This window comes from Ranitomeya imitator, chromosome 7, assembly GCF_032444005.1.
Source record: "Ranitomeya imitator isolate aRanImi1 chromosome 7, aRanImi1.pri, whole genome shotgun sequence".
NCBI lineage: Eukaryota > Metazoa > Chordata > Amphibia > Anura > Dendrobatidae > Ranitomeya > Ranitomeya imitator.
The window spans coordinates 141541213-141563307 of record NC_091288.1 but is presented as its reverse complement, the minus strand read 5'-3'; the positions used below and the strand labels follow the sequence as shown (position 1 = coordinate 141563307).

The following is a 22095-nucleotide window of genomic DNA, read 5'->3' as shown; positions in this document are numbered from 1 at the left end:
CAAAGTTGTTTGTTCATTTTAATGTTTATTTAGCACTGTTTGTAGACAGGTTACAGCCCATAACTGCCTAAAACAGATAATAGGTGCACATACCCCTAATGTGGCATATTGCAAATGCACTAGAATAGTGGCTCAATTTGAGACATAATATTGGTGTATTTTAGTTAGTAAATTTGATTCTAAATGTGCTGCTGTGCAGCTGATTGGAAAACTGAACAAAGATTACAATACAAAAATATAATTTTAGTATGAATTCTTTTATTTACAAGGACAGCAAACATTGAAATGTATTTTGAAGTGTGAAACCTGTAAAGTTGTACTTTTGTTGTTTATAAATATTTAATTATTTCCACTCTACAGATTGCTGAAACCTCCATTACAAATACTACTTTCTAAAACAATATCTTCTAGATGATAGTCTATCTAACCTCGAGATTCTTCTCTACAGTATATAGTGTATTCCGCTTCAGATCAGACACTTCTTGAATTTATATTTCACTCTGCTTTCTCTTTCGGTGTGCTCCGCAGTCATTCCCATGATCCATCATCACAGTATTGCCTGGACAGCTGGAGCAGTACAATCTCTGTCTGCTGGGAGGGCAGTGTCATTTTTCTCCCTTTTTGCACTCCTAAGTAGGCTAAGAAACCAAAATGATACCATCAGACTGAACATACACCTTCTTCATTTCAAGCCTGTAAAAGGACCTGTCTGATCACCGTCATGAGTTTTGTTTCTATTGTTGAAGAAAAGGTATGTGATACACCATGCAATGTCATCATATAGAAAGTTCTGGTGTGACAGATCTCTATGCATGGACACAGACAGAAGAAGGCCCCTATGCAGTTAAATAATTGATCACAATGTACACCTTTATGTTTCTGTGACAGGTTATACCAATGGTGGGTCCGCTCTGGTCTGTATAGACTCAAATGTGCAATTGAAGTCTGATTCAGCCGGTTGCTGTGCAATCGTCCTAGTGTGATATTTAATGAGGCAAGCAGCAAAAATAGAACAGGTAAGAGATTGTTATACGGAGGTCTTTAATTAAACCCAATTGAAACTCTAGTTTTGGTTGGAGTTTCCATTTAAAGCTTTTCATATTGTAAAATATATCCTGTAAAAGCTTTTAAGATATTAATTTACATGGAAGTCATCTGTAGAAGACATAAGAAACATGATTTTTTCCTTCCGAAAGAAGACATTTTTGTGTATTTTTTTCAATTGTGCATAACCTAATCTTTTGTAAAATCTAAGATTTTGCTAAATCAGTATCCATGAGGCTTGAAACCAGCAGATCATAGCATGTATCACAAAATATATTATATTTTCCAGACTATAGGGCATACTGGGTGATAGGATGCACCCATAATTTGGATCATCATTTATTTTTTAATGTGGTGCGCATACAGTATGACAATACCAGCTGCTTGGCACCAACACAACACCGGGCACAGTAGCCCATAATATTGCAAACTATAGTGCCCTTAGCTTTTCCCTATGCACACTAAACTTTATAGGTGTTCAGGGGTTAATAGATCTGAATCTGCTCAATTAGCTCATATACACACAGCACATTAGATGTTTCCTCCATAGCACTGGACTGCTAGAACCTTATAATCATGCAGAGCTCGGAATACACTTATTCTGTAAACTGGTAGCTGCCTACATTCAGACTATTAGATTGATTTTTGCAGCCAATCTAATAGTTTTGAAAATATGAAACATCTTATATTTATTTTGACTGACTTAACGTCAGCTGATCTCAGTCCAAAATGGGATATGCAATGTGTTTCCAAAGGGCAAGGCATCTTTCTTAGTCAGAGGGAGATCTTTGAGGTTTTGCAGTGTCGTCTGCAGTTTGTTAATTATCTGTTCAAATAATCAAAATTGAAATAATACAAATTTAAGAAGTAATTCTTTTCTACTGACTAAAATGAGCTTAAACTAAAATAAATGTCCTGATGATGGCTAGCTGTATGCTTTTTTAACTTAAAATGCTCCAAAAGAAAGAGCCAAAGCTACCATTGTCAGGGCATTCTAAGAGCAAAAGTAGATGATCCATGCAACATCAGCTTCCTTAAACTAGGACTACCTTTTATCTTTTGAACCTTAATCTAATGCTCCAAATGCATGCATTGCCATTTAACATTCTTAAAACCTTTTTCGCAATCTGAACAGTAATCTTTGAATTTGAGGGTAATTATTCTTCCTTCTTCTTTGATTTAGAGTCAGTGAAGACGGTCACGAGGGAGCGCTGAGAAAACAGCCCAGGAAGGGAAAGATAAGGGGGGTTATCAAGCACCACAGCAGCTCCAGCCGAATACCTTTGAGGGAGGACAGGAGAAGGTACCAGGAAAAGATCGGTCCCAGGAGCGCTGAATGAGACTCAAACAACATGTGTAGTTTAACCACGACGCGTTTCGACGGGGAACACCGTCTTATTCCGAAACTCCCACCTGAAGAAGACGGTGTTCCCCGTCGAAACGCGCTGTGGTTAAACTATACACGTTTGATTTGTCTTAAACAACCTATATGTAGCTTTTTTCCCTTTAACTTGACAATGAGCGCTCCATAAATCATTACTGTGAACTGAGCCTTTGGCCGTAGTCAGATGAGCGTATGGTATCGGATGCAAGAGCATCGGATGCAATATGCTAATGAGCCTCAGCTCCTGATCTGCTGCGATTGGGAGCCGAGTGTCATGCGTCTGTGCTCCGAGCCTCTTGCACAGAGAGAATCAGAGCACAGCTGCGGAGGAGGCGGATAAATGAATTTCTCCATCTCCTCCATTGCCAGGGTCGGTGTATATCGCACAACACTCAGATGATATCCGAGTGATGTGCGTTGTTTCACTCGCACCCTTAGGCTAGGTTCCCATTGCGTTAGGGCAATCCGTTTAGCGCATAGCGCTAACGCAATGTATTTTTTGGGGTCGCGTTTAACGTCCCCACTAGCGCAGATCCCCGATCTGCGAGAGCGGGGAACAGACCTCGGGCGCGCCTCGGACGCTGCAAGCAGCGTCCGAGGCGTGTCACAAAAGAACGGCACATCACTAGCGCGTGCCGAAAATGGCATGCGCTAGCGATGCGCGTTAACATTGCTGCCAATGGGTGCGCTAACGGACGCGTTGCATGGCGTTAATTTTGCTGTTTTATCGCATAGCACTAGTCCGTATTCATCACTAGTGTGACCCTGGCCTTAGATTGATCTTACTTGCGATTTATCTGAACAGTGCACCATTCCTACTAGCCCTAAATTTTTTTATATAATTTTCCGCAATAATGGCCTTCCAAGCATCAATGTCTCGCTATTGTTTTCTCTTAGAACTCAACATTTCTGTCCAGATGGAATTGAATAATGAAAGACTGCTGATGAACAGCCCAATGTTATTTTTTTGTGGTGATCTCTGATATCAGAGCTCAAATCTGTCAAATGAAATAAGAGTGTAGCAGCAACTGATACTCCGTATATGGGAAATTCTGAATTTTACTGGATGTGGAGAGCAATGCCAATAAACCACTATGGCTGAAATAATGATGTGAATAATATGTCTGAAATTGTTATTTGAGCACTATGTCTGGTAATAATATATGGACAATATGATTATGTGTGTATCATGACTGCTAATTAGTTGAGATGGTATTATCTGAAATTCAATAATACAGCTGGCAGTGTTTTATTTCCACTATTTTGGTATTTCACTTGAGAACTGTATCATGTTGGTGTACTGTGTTGACAATGTATGTATACCATGATATATACATGGATAAAATTGTTGGCACTTTTCTGTTAAAGAAAGAAAACCCTACAATGGTCACTGGAATAGAAGCATAACAACCATTTTGCCTACGTCTGAGAGGAACATATCTCTATTTGCTTCTATGGGAGTTACAAAAATTGGAAACCATTCTAATTTTTCGATTTTTAACACTTCCATAAGAAAAGAGTGTAGAGAACTGTGCATGTGTGGCCTCCTTTCATTTCCTGGCTTTGGTTAAGGGTCTTGTCATCATTATAGTTGCAGGTCCAATGTGACCATGATTCAGATCTATCCTCTGGAAATACTATAAATGTCCCAGTTGGGAATAACCAATTAAACGCTATAACATCTTCACTGTTCCTGACATAATATATACATTTTTCACAGTTCTTCAGCTTTTGAAACAAAAAAAAGGTGCCTTGACTTATTGAATCAATAAAATACTCATGAACAACCACATCGATCTACCACCATTGCAGGAATTTTCCCATAGATAATTTGTTCATTTTCATTGAAATACAACATGTTAATTGGAGACATTTTTGTTGGCGTACAGCAGGGGCCTGCAGATCCCCTAGGGTTTACCTGCTGAACCAGATGTGTATGAGGGTATTTTTGCAAAAATACAACTCCACATTCCCCAGAGCAGTAATTAGCTTTATATCTTTTTGGTGCAATAATCCAGTCCCATCCGAAGGCTTCAAAATCTACCGTCAGTGGATATCGACAGCATCGTGACTCTGCAGAGTGCTCATCACAGTCTAGGCCAAAATCTCTGCGAGTTCTTTTTGGAGTATCCATGACCTTGACTTCAATGAACGGATTCTGATGGGGAATAGCAAAGATTACAATGTTAATTAAAATTTAGAGTATAGACAAAAATGTTTATAATGTAGGCATAGATTTTAAGATAATTGTTTATAACTTTGAAAAATACCGTAATTAAAGGGAATCTGTCAGCAGGTTTTTGTTTTGTAATTTGAGGACTGATCCCTGACGAAGCCGATTCGAAACGCGCATTGGGGCTGCACTGTGTGGACCCCTTGATAATGCGATATGGGTAAGGAACCCAGGGCTAGGTATTTACTTAGGATGATGAGACATTTATGATTGCGGATTTCTCTCTGGATTTATATGCTAGACATACTAACCACCCTGACCTGGTGTTTCCTTTTCCCCATCTACTTATAAAGCATGAAGCACTTTACTTTTTACATATGTAGCAGTGCTAGGAGGTCACATGGTCTTTGTTCTATCTTGCTTTTCTCGCTGAAAATGTATCAATTTTGTCGATTTGCTATGTAATTTTTGTCCTTTGATATAGTATTTAATAAACGTATATCTTTTTATCTTACTTTGGATATGTACTCCATTTTTCTCTGGGTATGACGATTTATATTTCGGAGTGTCCTCCTAGACTTTTGGTGTGGTCTCTATATCAGTAGCGCATCCACATGGTGTTGAGCATGAATGAGAAGGCTAATGGTGTGCTTTCCATTGTGGGCTGTATTTACTACTTTGACGACAGCATGAAGTAGAGGTTAAAACACAGAATTCAACAATGTGTCAGTTGATAGGCTTACCTACTATGACGGTTTTATCGCCTGGTGATTATCATTGTCAAGAATTCATGGCACACATTTGCTAGACCAACCGCACCCCCTCCTAATATATATATATATATTATATATATATATATATATATATATATATATATATATATATATATATATACATACACACACACAGTGGGGCAAAAAAGTATTTAGTCAGTCAGCAATAGTGCAAGTTCCACCACTTAAAAAGATGAGAGGCATCTGTAATTTACATCATAGGTAGACCTCAACTATGGGAGACAAACTGAGAAAAAATAATCCAGAAAATCACAGTCTGTTTTTTTAACATTTTATTTGCATATTATGGTGGAAAATAAGTATTTGGTCAGAAACAAAATTTCATCTCAATACTTTGTAATATATCCTTTGTTGGCAATGACAGAGGTCAAACGTTTTCTGTAAGTCTTCACAAGGTTGCCACACACTGTTGTTGGTATGTTGGCCCATTCCTCCATGCAGATCTCCTCTAGAGCAGTGATGTTTTTGGCTTTTCGCTTGGCAACACGGACTTTCAACTCCCTCCAAAGGTTTTCTATAGGATTGAGATCTGGAGACTGGCTAGGCCACTCCAGGACCTTGAAATGCTTCTTACGAAGCCACTCCTTCGTTGCCCTGGTGGTGTGCTTTGGATCATTGTCATGTTGAAAGACACAGCCACGTTTCATCTTCAATGCCCTTGCTGATGGAAGGAGGTTTGCACTCAAAATCTCACGATACATGGCCCCATTCATTCTTTCATGTACCCGGATCAGTCGTCCTGGCCCCTTTGCAGAGAAACAGCCCCAAAGCATGATGTTTCCACCACCATGCTTTACAGTAGGTATGGTGTTTGATGGATGCAACTCAGTATTCTTTTTCCTCCAAACACGACAAGTTGTGTTTCTACCAAACAGTTCCAGTTTGGTTTCATCAGACCATAGGACATTCTCCCAAAACTCCTCTGGATCATCCAAATGCTCTCTAGCAAACTTCAGACGGGCCCGGGCATGTACTGGCTTAAGCAGTGGGACACGTCTGGCACTGCAGGATCTGAGTCCATGGTGGCGTAGTGTGTTACTTATGGTAGGCCTTGTTACATTGGTCCCAGCTCTCTGCAGTTCATTCACTAGGTCCCCCCGCGTGGTTCTGGGATTTTTGCTCATCGTTCTTGTGATCATTCTGACCCCACGGGGTGGGATTTTGCGTGGAGCCCCAGATCGAGGGAGATTATCAGTGGTCTTGTATGTCTTCCATTTTCTAATTATTGCTCCCACTGTTGATTTCTTCACTCCAAGCTGGTTGGCTATTGCAGATTCAGTCTTCCCAGCCTGGTGCAGGGCTACAATTTTGTTTCTGGTGTCCTTTGACAGCTCTTTGGTCTTCACCATAGTGGAGTTTGGAGTCAGACTGTTTGAGGGTGTGCACAGGTGTCTTTTTATACTGATAACAAGTTTAAACAGGTGCCATTACTACAGGTAATGAGTGGAGGAAAGAGGAGACTCTTAAAGAAGAAGTTACAGGTCTGTGAGAGCCAGAAATCTTGATTGTTTGTTTCTGACCAAATACTTATTTTCCACCATAATATGCAAATAAAATGTTAAAAAAACAGACAATGTGATTTTCTGGATTTTTTTTTCTCAGTTTGTCTCCCATAGTTGAGGTCTACCTATGATGTAAATTACAGACACCTCTCATCTTTTTAAGTGGTGGAACTTGCACTATTGCTGACTGACGAAATACTTTTTTGCCCCACTGTATATATACATACATATACATACATACACACAGATCCAAAAAAAGAAAGGGTAAAAAAGAGTATATTAGCCATAAATAACTTCTTTATTGCAATTCATTAATAATTTACACATGATGTGACAAAAACGCATACCTTCTTCGGTGAAAATGAAAAAGTTGCCACAAAACGGGCTTTGGGGCGACAGGGATCAACCTCACTGACTTACTTGTGTTATTTACTTATTTAACCTTAAATGTGCTATTGATTAGCTCTAAGAGTAGCTACCTGCAGTACTCTGTCTTCACTAAAGAAGAACATCTCTGTATAGCAATCTAGTATTGTGCCATATTTTATTCTGTTCTTTGATCCCTGCAGTATTGCTAGACAGCCTCTGTTGGCATGCATTTTTGTCACATCATGTTTAAATTATTAATGAAATTAAATAAAGATGTTATTTATGGCTAATATGCAGTACTCCTTGTTTTTTTTACCCTTTCTTTTTTGGTCCAATATTATTTTGAGTTTGCGATATTCTAAATTTCCTATCTATATATACAGAGCCTGGTATGGGTGGGGCTGGCTTTCTCAACTCTGCAACATTCTAGGTCTAAGGCTGCCATCACACTAGCAGTATTTGGTCAGGATTTTTAATCAGTATTTGTAGCCAAAACCAGGAGTGGAACAATCAGAGGAAAAGTATAATAGAAACATATGCACCACTTCTGCATTTATCACCCACTCCTGGTTTTGGCTTACAAATACTGATGTAAAATACTGACCAAATACTGATAGTGTGACGCAGCCTTAAGAACTCCGATTGTTTCACAACTGCTGCATCCAGTAAACTTAAGGTACCATCACACTAAGCGACGCTGCAGCGATACCGACAACGATCCGGATCGCTGCAGCGTCGCTGTTTGGTCGCTGGAGAGCTGTCACACAGACAGCTCTCCAGCGACCAACGATGCCGGTAACCAGGGTAAACATCGGGTTACTAAGCGCAGGGCCGCGCTTAGTAACCCGATGTTTACCCTGGTTACCATCCTAAAAGTAAAAAAAACAAACGCTACATACTTACCCACCGCTGTCTGTCCCCGGCGCTCTGCTTCTCTGCTCTGGCTGTGAGCGCCGGGCAGCCGGAAAGCAGAGCGGTGACGTCACCGCTCTGCTTTCCGGCCGCTGTGCTCACAGCCAGAGCAGAGAAGCAGAGCGCCGGGGACAGACAGCGGTAGGTAAGTATGTAGTGTTTTTTTTTTTTACTTTAACGATGGTAACCAGGGTAAACATCGGGTTACTAAGCGCGGCCCTGCGCTTAGTAACCCGATGTTTACCCTGGTTACCAGCGAAGACATCGCTGAAACGGCGTCACACACGCCGATTCAGTGATGTCAGCGGGAGAGCCAGCGACGAAACAAAGTTCTGGACTTTCTTCCCCGACCAGCGACAGCACAGCAGGGGCCTGATCGCTGCTGCCTGTCACACTGGACGATATCGCTAGCCAGGACGCTGCAACGTCACAGATCGCTAGCGATATCGTCTAGTGTGTCGGTACCTTAAGCGATACATTGTTGCATACAGGATCTCTTTGACTACATCATGCTGCGGTCAGATGAGTTAGCGAAAACCTGCTGACAAATTCCTTTCAATGTTTGTTTATGTCATATAGAACATGCATACATTACAAAGCACATATACTGAAAAAAAATGTTTTAAAGTAGATTTTTTTGTATGATATATTGTGAAATATGTGATATAATTTTATGTGATTTACTGATGTGGTCTAGGTTTCAAAAAATGTAAATTGATACTAGATAGTTTTAGAACGTACCGAATTTATCAAAGCAGCTCTTGCTGAAAGATAGATTTGGCACATCTTTAGGTTGTCCACCAATTATTAGTTGTTTTACATTGGTTCACCAAGTTATGCCAAACTGGAGCACAATTTTAGCATATGGGTTCCCCATTTTTAGATGACCCATTTTTGAGTTTGTCAGAAAGCACATCTAAAATACATATACACACCTGGTCAAAATTGTTGGTACCCCTCGTTTAATGACAGAAAAACCCACAATGGTCACAGAAATAACTTGAATCTGACAAAAGTAATAATAAGTAAAAAATCTATGACAATGAACAAATGAAAGTCAGACATTGATTTTTAACTATCTTTCCACAGAATAAAAAAATAAAATAAAACTCATGAAATAGGCTTGGACAGAAATAATGGTACCCATGATAATAATGTGACAAATGGGACATGTTAAATCAAGGTGTGTCCACTAACTAGCATCACAGGTGTCTACTATCTTGTCAGTCAGTGGGCCTGTACATAGGGCTACAGGTAGTCACTGTGCTGTTTGGTGACATGGTGTGTATCACACTCAACATGGACCAGAGGAAGCGAAGGAAAGAGTTGTCTCAGGAGATTAGAAAGAGAATTATACAGAAACACGTTAGAGGTAAAATTTATAAGACCATCTCCAAGTAGCTTGATGTTCCTGTGACTAAAGTTGTGCATATTATTCAGAAATTTAAGATCCATGGGAATGTAGCCCTGTACGTGGCTGCAGGAGGAAAATTGATGACAAATCAAAGAGATGGATAATATGAATGGTAACAAAAGAGCCCAGAAAAACTTCTAAAAAGATTAAAGGTCAAGGAACATCAGTGTCAGATCGCACCATCTGTCGTTGTATGAGCCAAAGTGGACTTCAAGGGAGAAGACCAAGGAGGAAACCATTGTTAAAAAAAAAAAATAAGCCAGACTGGAATTTGCCAAACTACATATTGACAAGCCACAAAGCTTCTCGGAGAATGTCCTATGGACAGGTAAGACAAAAATGGAACTTTTTGGCAAGGCACATGCTCTATGTTCACAAACGGAAAAATTAAGCATATCAAGAAAAGAACACTGTCCCTACTGTGAAACATGGAGGAGGCTCTTATGTTCTGGGGCTGCATTGATGCATCTGGCACAGGGTGTCTTGAATCTGTGCAGAGTACAAATGAAATCTCAAGACTATTAAGGGATTCTAGAGAGAAATGTGCTGCCCAGTGTCAGAAAGCTTGGTCTCAGTATCAGGCCATGGGTCTTGCAACAGGATAATGGCCCAAAACACACAGCTAAAAACACCAAAGAATGGCTAAGAGGAAAACATTGGACTATTCTGAAGTGGCCTTCTATGAGCCCTGACCTAAATCCTATTGAGCACCTTTGGAAAGAGCTGAAGGTTGCCATATGGAAAAGGCAATCATCAAACACAAGACAACTGGAGCAGTTTGCTCTTGAGGAGTGGCCAGAATACCTGTCGAGAGGTGCAGAAGTCTCATTGACAGTTATAGGAATTGTATGATTCCAGTGTTTGCCTCAAAATGTTGTGCAACAAAATATTAAGTTAAGGGTACCATCATTTCTGCCCAGGCCTATTTCATGAGTTTTATTTATTTTATTTTATTTCTGTGACCATTGTGGATTTTTAGGCACAAACAATTTTGACCACGTGTGTAAATGTGGGGCAAGCATGTAAGTCAATCATCTATGTCAATTGCCTGTCTAAATTACACTATAATGGGCTATGCAAGTTGTTCACTTTGTCTTTATTTTAACGAATGTGCTTAGGACGCAATATTCTGAAACTTCCTAATATATCAATATTACAGATTTAGGCCAGAGTCACACTAAACATATGAAAAATCGGTCCAAGTCTCCCTGCTGAGAGTCGCACGAGTGTAGTGCAGGTGTCATGCAAGTTCAATCTGATTTTTCACAATTAGCATCCTATTTACATAGAGTGCAGTGCGATTGCTATCCAACTGCAATGCAAATTTAACATGAGCATTTACATAGAGCAATTCTCTGTCATTTACACATTGTTTTCAAAGGAAATCTTCGTCAAAACACACACACACACACATATATAGATAGATAGAATGAAAGCCGGCAATTCATTTGCCGTGAACAGTGATATCACAGAATGACAGGTTAGAGTAGAATGGATAGAATAGATATATACACACAGAATAGATGCATTTACATATGTCAGCGACACACACATATAAATATACTAGAAATAGGCCTGATGCTATCATATCGGGAGTGCGGTGAAATTATTTGTGTATGCTTAGTGGTGCTTACAGGAGCAGCAGACCGTTTGCGCTTTCCAACATATCTGTTCTATATCATCCCTCTGCATTTTTGGATTGTATGTGTTGGGTCGTTTGACCTCTTTCACCCCTTGGGCACTGTTTCGTCCTTGTTGTATGCTGTATTTTGGTATATTGTTATACAGTATGGGACTGTGTTGAATTTGCTGCTGGCTGAGGTAATTAAAATAACGTATATATTGGCGTGGTACTGGCTTTTTTTGTGCCGTATTGGTGATGAGACCAAATATTTTTAGTTATTTTTTATTCATTACAGTTAAAATGACGAATCCAGAAGCAGTGCCTCAGTGGTATGAACTATGTACATACCAGTAGCAGACAGTATTTTTGTATCTCAGATAGTAGACAAAATTGATACACAGTATGGGACTGTGGAGAAGTTTGTGCTGCATGAGCTAAACAAAAATCGTAAGTAAGCATGCACATTTACACCGTGCAGTTATGGCTGTTTCTGGGAACAGCGGTGACATATCTGTCACTTGCACAGGCGCAGTTCGTGGCCGTAAGGCTGTTACTGCAGCCTCACAAGTAAAACATAGACGTCACCGCTATTCCCCAAGCGGGCTCAGTAACAGCCGCATCGTTACTGTGCATGCGCTGGTAGAGAGGGTAGAGCGCACAGTTGTAGCTGTTACTGCGAATGCGCAGGAATAGCGGTAATGTGAATGTCACTTGCGCAGGCACAGTTCGTGGCCTTGCGGCAACGAACTGCGCCTGCGCAAGTGACATACATGTCACCGCTATTCCCATACATGCGTAGTAATGACGTGGCTGTTACTGCACCTGCATGGGAATAGCTGAGATGTGTATATCACTTGCTCAGGCGCAGTTTGTGGCCTTGCGGCCATGAAATGCACCTGTGCAAGAGACACTGCTGCGGTGCCTTATGGGATTTGGGGACAGCGGCCAGAAGTCCCAACTGGCGAATATATATATATATATATATATATATATATATATATATATATATATATATATATATATATATATATATATATATATATATATATATATATATATATATGGCTATATTTATAATACATAGATAGAAGAAAAACTGGTAATTCAGCAACCGTGTTCTGTAAAATTGCTGCAGGAGCTAACAGGATAGAAGAGATGGATTACATACAGTAAATACACAAATAATAGGTAGATATACAAATGTCAGTGACAAATACAATGAGTACAGTGTGTGCAGCTTACTGTACATGTATTTAATTAAAAGATTATTTTTCAGAAAAGAGGTAAAAAAGCAAACAACAATATTCCTCATCATGCAGCCTGCAATCTATATGTAGCAGAGCTGGAACCGTTGTGGGCCAAATGGATTAAAAGCATCTCTGTGGAAAGGTGAGGAATATTGTCGAGTTTTTTTTTTACCTCTTTTGCCGATGACCAGAGCATCGGGGAAATGGGCGAGGTCGTAAGTATGGTTTAGTTAAGATTATCAAAGGAGTTTGTGTCTTTCTTTCAGTTAAAGGACTTTTTTCTTGGTGTCTGTGTTTTCTTACAATGTGACTAAGGGGTCACGATTTTCCATGAACGCTAAATACGCTCGAGAAAATGACCAGTTGTGAGAGCTGCCCCATAGATTAACACTGGGCCGAGTGCTATGCAATGTTTTTTCGCATAGCACTCTCCCGTATTCTACGGTAGTGTGACACTGGCCTTAGTGTCATTCTCCTCCTTTTGACGCACAACCTGCTTTGTTAGTGCAACCTTCATCACAGACTGCATAGAACTCACACAACATTTGATGGAGTTGCATGTGACCAGACATGTTCATCGATCTCCTCCATCTGAAAGACACTCTATATGGGAAAGCTGTTTTTGAATTGGAGGAGGCTGATGGTCGGGGTTGGTCACACGATATTTTGTCACCTCCTATTTGCATATTTGACAACAGTGATACTGTGTAGTCAATGAGAAAAGCTGATGGCATTACACAAAGGAAGAATACAACACCAATAAATTAGTAAATGTTGCAAAATAATGGCACCAAAAATAAATTTTGTAAAAATATAGGACCCAGCATAGATTGAACATTGGAGAGCCCAATGTTTTTATGGTATATTCCAAAGCTGTTCCACATTTGATGCTCTGGTATGTGTGTCTCCTTTTGGCACTAGGAATCTGAGCAACAATTAATTTGGTCCTTACTTGACTCCAGTGGAGGCATTGATTTTCATGGCAGTGTTGAGGTTTAATACAGCACAGGAAGTACAGTAAGTATACAACTGGATTAGGGTTTCTGTCATTACTACTTCAAAAATGACTCTACCAGTTGTTTTCCGGGTGAGATAGCTTGACATTCTGATACACTCAATGATTTAGACTTCTGTCATCATTCAGATCACCTGCACAAGATCCTATGCATTAGGTGTGCTTTCTTGTTCTTTATCTACCCTATAGAATCATAATATGGTATATTTTGTGTACCATAAGAGACAAAGATTTTCCTTTTTCTATTACTTACCATACCACCATCACTTGAACCACGATAGCCAACTGGAATATCTCTTCCATTTTCATCAGTAGCTTTAATTTCAATACCAATATTGGATTCAAGTTGTTTAAGCCAGTTTTGGAGAGCATTTTTTACATCAATGTTTTTCCAAATCCCTGGCCCAGGGTTCATTTCAAGCTTAAGTGGCCGTATTCCAGTAGACCGTAAATTATCATTCAAATATCTTGGTGATCTGAAAGTCTGTATGAAAACTGTTGTGCGTTTTTGAACAGGTTTCAAATATATCCATAGTTGAGCCTTTGCGATTTTGTTGTATTGCATTATAGAGCTGAACTTGAAATAACAGCATTTTGGCTTTTCAGGTGTCAAAAAATCACCTGAAAAACAAGAGAGGAACAAATATTTATCAAAATATATTGATCCTACAATATCTGCATATGGTAATTGTTAGTAATATGATAACATCCCAATTTATTTATTACAGGTTTTATATACGTTTTCTAACTTTTTTTTAACATTTCTTTATACATGCAGAAGGATCAATTTTAATTTTCATCTAGTTAGTATTTATGAAAAGGGTTTTCCACTACTTAGAAAACCCGTTCTCAATCACTATATTTCCCCCATGTAAAATAATAGCAGCTATTATCTCCTGGGACTCGCGTGACATTGTAATGCCATCCGAGCTGTGCAGCTAATCAGCGACCACTTTGCTTTCACGTCCTTTTATTGTAGCTGACATCATGAGAGCGTCAGAAAGCATCAGCTCTTACTTCTTCCATGTGTAAGGCTTGTCCATAGGAAGTGAGTGAATGTGAAGCGCCAAATGATTGTTTGTAAGGCTCATGTGACATATCAATGTCACAAGAGCCCTGGGAAACCAGGCGCTGACATTGCTGAAATGGCGCCAGCACTGGAGGTGAGTAAAGCTGCTATTATTGTATATGGGGAAATATAGTGATTGGGAAGGGGTTGTCCAAGTAGTAGAAAACTCCTTTAACATATACTAACTAGATGAAAATTAAAATTATCCCTTTAATATTCATAAAAAAATGTAAAAAAAAGTGTTAGTCTCTTAAGGCCATGCTAACTTATGATTGTATGAAATCAGTGTTCCCCAAAGGGTCAGTTTTGTGTGTGATTTTCTTTTGACTCAGAGTATTAAGAATAATAAGGGTCCATCTTATATTTGTAAGAATATATTAATTTAGAAATATTTCATGTAGAGTGCAGCCTTAGTTTCGTTTTATGTCAGCTAAAGAGACTCATGGATGAAGTCCTACAAAGCTTTACTATTATTTTTGAGCAGCACTGTTGTGTATTGTAGTTTTTCAAGTAAATGGTTATTTTCAAGTTCTTATGTGAGGAAAAAGTGAAAAGTGATTGTAAAAATGTTATATGCAAATTGCCTCTTCTGAGAAAAAGAGGACTTAAACTCTATAGCGCCACCTGTTGGAAGTAGCGATCCTACAAGTCACAATCAACTCTTTAATGAGTCATGCAATATGACTTAGGATAAAAGCCAAATCAGTATCTCAATTCGCAGACACGGTGTTTCGGGCTGTTGGCCCTCGTCAGTGCGAAGCATGAGAACTGATTTGGCTAGGTGAGAGGCTCTGGACTGGGGTCTAAGGGGTATCGTTTCTCCTTATGGAGAGTGAAAAATGTTGTAATTTACTTGGTAATAAAAATATTGTCTGTTCTCAGGAATAGAGCAATTTTTAATGTTATTTTGTGTTGCTTGCTGCCTCTCAGTGGTAGCTGTCACCTAGGCAAAGAGCACCACACATGCAAGCTCTCGGCTACAGAGCTTGTAAGCGCTGTTCTGAAGCAGAGAGCATCACTGGAAAAGGCTAGTTTCAGTGTCACTTCACTCCATCAATGCTGAAGATTCAAAGCTTGAAGCACTGGAGGGAGCTCAGTTGGACCAACGGCTCAAATCATGCTGCAACTGAACTGTCAATAGAGCAGGCGTGCATCTGTTTCACAGGAAGTATTAAGGCAGGAGATGGGTGTGTTTCTGACATGTTGAGATAAGCCCTTTAAATGTAACCTGTAATGTTGAAAATGTATCTGATTTGCTGGCCAGATGTTATAGAACAAGAGGAGCTGATTGGATCAATACACATTTTTGAATGAAAAATTTCAGTAAAACTTACATTTTATGTATTGAAATCCTTGGAGTTTGTATGCATACAAGTCCAGTGGACAGTCCTAGTCAGTAGATGTATGTATAACATGGCAAGTTCCCTTTAAGGCTAAATTCACACTTATATTTGAATATTTCACTTTTTATTGTTCACAGAAAAGAGACTGTCCTTTCTAATAGCTCAAATAGGATCCCTGTGGTTGTCAGTGCTGGATTGCTAAAAGCGCCGCCCAGAGGTCGGCCGGAGCTCATAGTTAGGGCAGTCTCACACGTCCAGATAATTCTGGTACTGGAAAAATCGGTACCGGAATTATCCGTGTCCGTGTGCCCGTGCGTTTATGTGGCACATCAGTGTGGCACACGTGTGCCGCCCGTGTGCCGACTGGGTACCACACGGAGCGTGCAGGAGACAGCGCTAGAGATAAGCGCTGTCCCCTGCATCTGGTGCTGAAGCCACCATTCATATCTTCTCTCCAGCAGCGTTCGCTGGAGAGAAGATATGAAAAATCCTTTTTTTTTTTTCTTTTTTTGTGTTAAAAATAAAGATCCCTGTCCCCACCCTCCCTCCCACCCCCTGTGCACCCCCCCCGCTGTTAATACAAAACTCACCCGCTCCCTCGCAGCGTCCTCTCTGCGCCGCACCTTCTCCTGTATGAGCGGTCACGTGGGGCCGCCCATTACAGTAATGAATATGCGGCTCCACCCCTTTATTTTTAACATGAAAAAAGAAAAAAAAAAGGATTTTTCTTCTTCTCTCTAGCGAACGCTGCGGGAGAGAAGATATGAATGGCGGCTTCAGCACCACGTGGGGGGGACAGCGCTTACAGTAACGCTGTCTCCTGCACGGCACACGGACTGCACATGGACAGCGTCCGTGTGCGGTACGTGTTCTACACAGACCCATTGACTTTAATGGGTCCGTGTAATCCGTGCGCTCCCACGAACACTGACATGTCTCCGTGTTTTGCACACGGACACACGGTCCGTAAAAACACGCTGACATGTGCAGAGACACATTGATTTCAATGTGTCTACGTGAGTCAGTGTCTCCGGTACATGAGGAAACTGTCACCTCTCGTACCGGAGCCACTGACGTGTGAAACCGGTTTAAGTGAGCATTTCTGCTACACACAGGCGATCTGATTATGGCCTGTGTGTAGCAGAGGCGATCAGACAACTGTAGCTTCTAGTTTCCCATGGAGACTATTGAAGCATGCAAAAAAAAAAGGTTTTAAAAAAATGTTTTTAAAAATAAAAAAATAAATTTCAAATCACTTCCCATTTGCCCCATTCAAAATAAAATAATAATTAAAAAAAAAAACACATATTTGGTATCGCCACATTCAGAATCGCACAATCAATATAAAAAAAAATAATTAATCCAATTGGTAAACGACGTAGCAAAAAAAAAAAAAGTAAAAACGCCAGAATTAAGTTTTTTGGATTGCCGCGACATTGCATTAAAATGCAATAATGGGCGATCAAAAAATCATATCCACACCAAATTGGTATCATTAAAAACATAATCTTGGCACACAAAAAATAAGCCCTCACCCAACCCGTGATCATGAAAAGTGGACACTCTACGGATCATGGAAAATGGCACCATTTTTTTTTTTTTTAAACAAACTTTCAATTTTTTTTCATTAGTTAAATAAAAAACAACCTATACATGTTTGATATCTACAAACTCATAAAGACCTGGAGAATCATAATGGCAGGCCAGCTTTAGCATTTGGTTTTATTATGTATACCCCTCCTCACATGTAAAGCGCCATGGAATAAATGGCGCTATAATAATAAATAATAATAATAATAATAATAATTTGGTGAACATGGTTAAAAAAATAAAAAAAAACAGCTGTAGAATTACCCTTTTTTTACAATTTGACAGCACTTGGAATTATTTTCCTGTTTTCAAGTACATGATATAGTAAAACCAATGGTGTAATTCAAAAGTACAACTCGTCCTGCATAAAACAGGCTCTCATATGGCCATATTGATGAAAAAATAAAAATGTTATGGCTCTGGTAAGAAGGGGAGCGAAAAACAGAGGCAGAAACTAAAAAGGACTGCGACGTGAAGGGGTTACTTGCGTTTATTTGATGATCATTTCATTCAAGACTTTTCTTGGCTTAAGTTAAAGGACAAATAAAGAAAGTGGAACAACTCGAAAGCTATGTAAGGTATAGAAATTAAAAAAACATATTTGTATTGCTCTGTTTATAATAAATGTTTTCCATATAAAAGAAAAATACCGGGTGACTGGGTGTTAGAGATTCAATAAATAAAGAGGCCTTATTGTTAATACTAAAACTTAGGGTTATGATTTCCTAAAAGATAACTAAAAGATAAGATGATTATATTGATGCATGATAATGATGAGGATGTTAGTGTACCCTAAAGTAAATCAATGTAATGTAGGTCTACAGTTATAAACAGAACACAAGTGAGATATAAATATAGAAGTGCAGAAAGGTGAAAAAAGGTAAAGTTAACAAATAGCAAGTATTAACAGATCTGAAAATGACTCTGTATGAATCTTTCTGCATTTATACATTTTTGCATTATAATAATAATAATCTTTAATTTTATATAGCACTATCATATTCTGCAGCGCTTTACATTATCATTATCCAGTTGTATTGAACAGCATGGTTTAACGGCCTTTTCTATACAAGTTAAAATAAAATGGAGAAAAACTCTTTCAAACTAAGATTATACCCAACTCTTAATTAATTGTATTTTAAATGCACAATGTATCCTTAGCTGTAGCAATGTGACACATTTAAGGATGCAAGGTGCATCAGAAACAGTTCAGAGTTTGTGTCGACCCTCACGGTTGAATAAAATTTGTGACCCCATTATGTCCCAATAAAAAGAAGCTTTGTTACTCATAAATGCTGGATATTGCCATTTTCCTGCTTAGAAATATGCTCAGCCGGGACATGATCCATGCGCCAGAGCGAAGCTGTGAACTGCAGGCAGCTGGTTCATCGGCTTTTCATTAGTCTGTACTAATTCATCAGCATGCACAGCTACAGTATATGACTGGCAAAGGTTATCAGTTCAGTTGTACACTAGTGCTTGTTATTTTGCTACATCATTTATGTATACATATATTTAGTATATTATATTGATATTACAAGCATAAATTATACAGAAATGGCGCCTATACATTGACCACAAGAAAGGAGATTCATGAAATTGGTTTCTAATAATTTGCATTCACTGCTTGTGCCTGGACACTTAACTGATTAGCAATCTGCAGAATGGGAGCATATCATTTCTGTTCTCCAGGACACCTATTTTTTTCTTTCATATAACACTGGGGAACACAATTTTTTAAGAGGTAGGTCAGACAACTGTTCTTAATTAATTTTTGGATGCTGAATCCAGAAATGATATCAGTTTTTCTCTATCACGTCAAGTTTTTGAACTATAGGATTTTTGTCTTCTCAAAACTATGTAAACTACTGTACCTAAAAAGTGTTTTTTTTTTTTTTAAATAGTACAAATATGAACAAAAAATGAAATATATAAGAAATAGGCATGACAAAGTTGTGACTACTCTTACAAGTTGCCACGTAGCTCTATATGAGTCGAATTGTAATCAGATAACAAGTCTTATTACAGATATCAGTGCAATTGTGCTTCTCTGGCAGGTAAGTTGTGTAGGAAAAACTTGACGTGCTAGAAAAAAACTGACTACATTTTTGGAATCAGCATGCCAATTTTAGTATAAATCAGCTCAAAAACCTAACTCAACAGAAATTTTTTTTCAAATTGTTCCCCTGTGAATACATTTTCAGAGGGCTGGTTTCATGAGAATAGGACGTCCGAGCGACTATTGATCCTCTAACTGAATGTTACAATGACCACTTTCCTTCAGATAAAATTGCCTTCTTTTACATAACTGTCCATTTTCCTAGTGGTCTGCACATGTAATAGCAAATATTTGATGGCAAGACATATATAACAACTTTGCTTATAATATGCACCTTTGATCCAGCCACAGAACTCATTTACTATATTTATGCTGATACTACAATAGGCAAAAAACCTTCCATTGAGAGCGCTATGTTGCAAATATGACTTCAAACTTTCATCTATTCTGTCTTGAAATTACAGAAATATAGTCGAAATGTCCATTAAGTGGTAAAAGCTATAAATGTTATTGTAAAAAGCAGTGCTAAATCACAAAAAATTGCCTGAAATAAATGTTATTGCACAAGCTTCAATCCATTTCCATCCGAGACATAATCCATTCATAGAAAAAAAAGCGCACGCATTTTTTTTTTACAAATAAAAAACAGTTCTGCGCTTTTTTTAAATAGCACGGAAGTAAATGTATAAACTAAGCACAAAAGAGAATGACAGAACAGAAATGTCCGTGCGCACTATCTATTTTTTTCTAAATTGGCCAGCTGCTACAACCAAGAATAGTCTGTAACTTATGTATCACATCCCCTTACTTCTAAACCTTTTCCCATGTGATTCAATGATTTCACATGGGCACTTACAAGTTCCACATGTGTAATGCAATCCACAAAAATGTATTGCGTTCTCAACACTGTGAAAGGATGCAGTGCCAGGAAAGCAGCCTATTTGTATGTAGTGAGAAAATGTAGAGCATTAGTATTCTTGAACGGAAGAACTAGAAGTTTTCTTGCTAGTTATTGTTATCCTTTACTTACGCTCTGTGGACATAGTGATAATGGTCTCAGTTGTGGCGTGATAATCATCTTCCTCCAAAGATCCTTCACTGCTGTCATCACTTTGGACATCATACTGGTCAATTAGCTCTTCTAATGGTGGCGCTTTAGGCAAAAGATGCTTTATTGCATCCTTACTGATGTTGGGTGCTTGCTCCAGTCGCAGTTTACTTAGTATCTGCATTTTTATGGCTTCCAGCCTTGAAGATTTGCTGTTCTGCCTCCAGTTACAAGAACTGCAAAGGGTGTCGTCTGTTGCTTGATTGCTGCTGTTCAGACCCACTGAAGTAAGTGCTACAAAAACACCTAAGTAAATACAACTACAGACACGTACCTTTATCATGTTCTCTCTAAAATTAAAAAAAAAAAAATCTTTTTTCTATATTTTTAGTTTTTATATTATAAAAAAAAAATAAATGTTTTAAGAAAAATAAGAATTCAGCAAAATAAAAAAAAAACTGCAGTGTTGAATCATGCACTTCTCTAGGTGTACTTTTATACTCCAACTTGGGCTATGATTTTGTCATCAGAGTCAGTGATTGGCTACTGCATAGACAATGAATTTTATTGGCAAGAGATACATTCATGCTGTCAGAGGAAGGGTTTTCAAATCGCTCAGCTTTTCATGGAAAGTTTTTTTTTTTATAAATGTAAATTCATATTTAAATAAAGTCTCTTTAGTTTGCCATTATAACAACACTATTTCTTCGCACTTTAGAATGTTTTATTCATTTTTTTTCATTGCTAGCTTGGAAATACTTGTGTTCTTTATTAATCTAAAACTATTTTCCATTTAATACAAATTAATGGATTTGAGTTATGGATTGGGATTTGAAGTGTAATAGCTTTAACGTGTGAAAAATGTAATACTTATATTTAAAAGTAATGTCAAAACCTATTGCAATGTTTTTCTGGTAAAATGGCAGACACCGTCAATGAAAACTGATGGACCCCATTATTAGTGAAGTCCATTTGGCACCACTAGTGTCTGTCAAGTGAATGATCCATTCCTGCCATTTTTATTTGAGTTTTGAACTCAAACTCGCACGGGAACGGAGTAAAGCAATTTATTTATACTCGCAGTGCTCCCACAGACATGGGTAGAGAATAGAACATTTTTTTTATGCACGGTAGTCCCACAGACATGGGTGAAGATTAGAAAAATGTGTTTATACGCACACTACTCCCACATACACAGATGCAGAGTAAAAAAGAGTTGCTTAAAAACACACCGCTCCCACAGACATGGGTGCAGAGAAGAAAAATTAGTTTTTATGCCCAGTTTTATGCATACGTTTTTATCCTACATACAGTGCAAAGTAAAAAAAAAAGTGGCTTAAAGTCAAACTACTCCCACAGGGGCAGAATAGAATAGAAAAATGTGTTTTTACGCACAGTTCTCTGACAGAGATGAATGAAAAGTAAAGAAAGTGGCTTAAGGGTACACTACTCCCACAGAAATGAGTGCAGCATAGAAAAATTCATTTTTAAGCACAGTACTCCCACAA

The 22095-nt window shown here is 38.6% G+C and overlaps 1 protein-coding gene across 1 annotated transcript; it reads right to left on the bottom strand.

Moving 5' to 3' along the window:
- Positions 1–245: 245 nt before the first annotated feature.
- LOC138644928 (growth/differentiation factor 8-like) lies at positions 246–20994 on the bottom strand. Its single transcript, XM_069733854.1, has 3 exons — positions 20570–20994; positions 13732–14099; positions 246–4586 (listed from the first exon to the last, which is right to left on the bottom strand). Exons 1-3 carry the CDS (start codon positions 20928–20930, stop codon positions 4206–4208), a joined length of 1110 nt encoding a protein of 369 aa, XP_069589955.1. The 5' UTR covers positions 20931–20994; the 3' UTR covers positions 246–4205.
- Positions 20995–22095: the final 1101 nt, after the last annotated feature.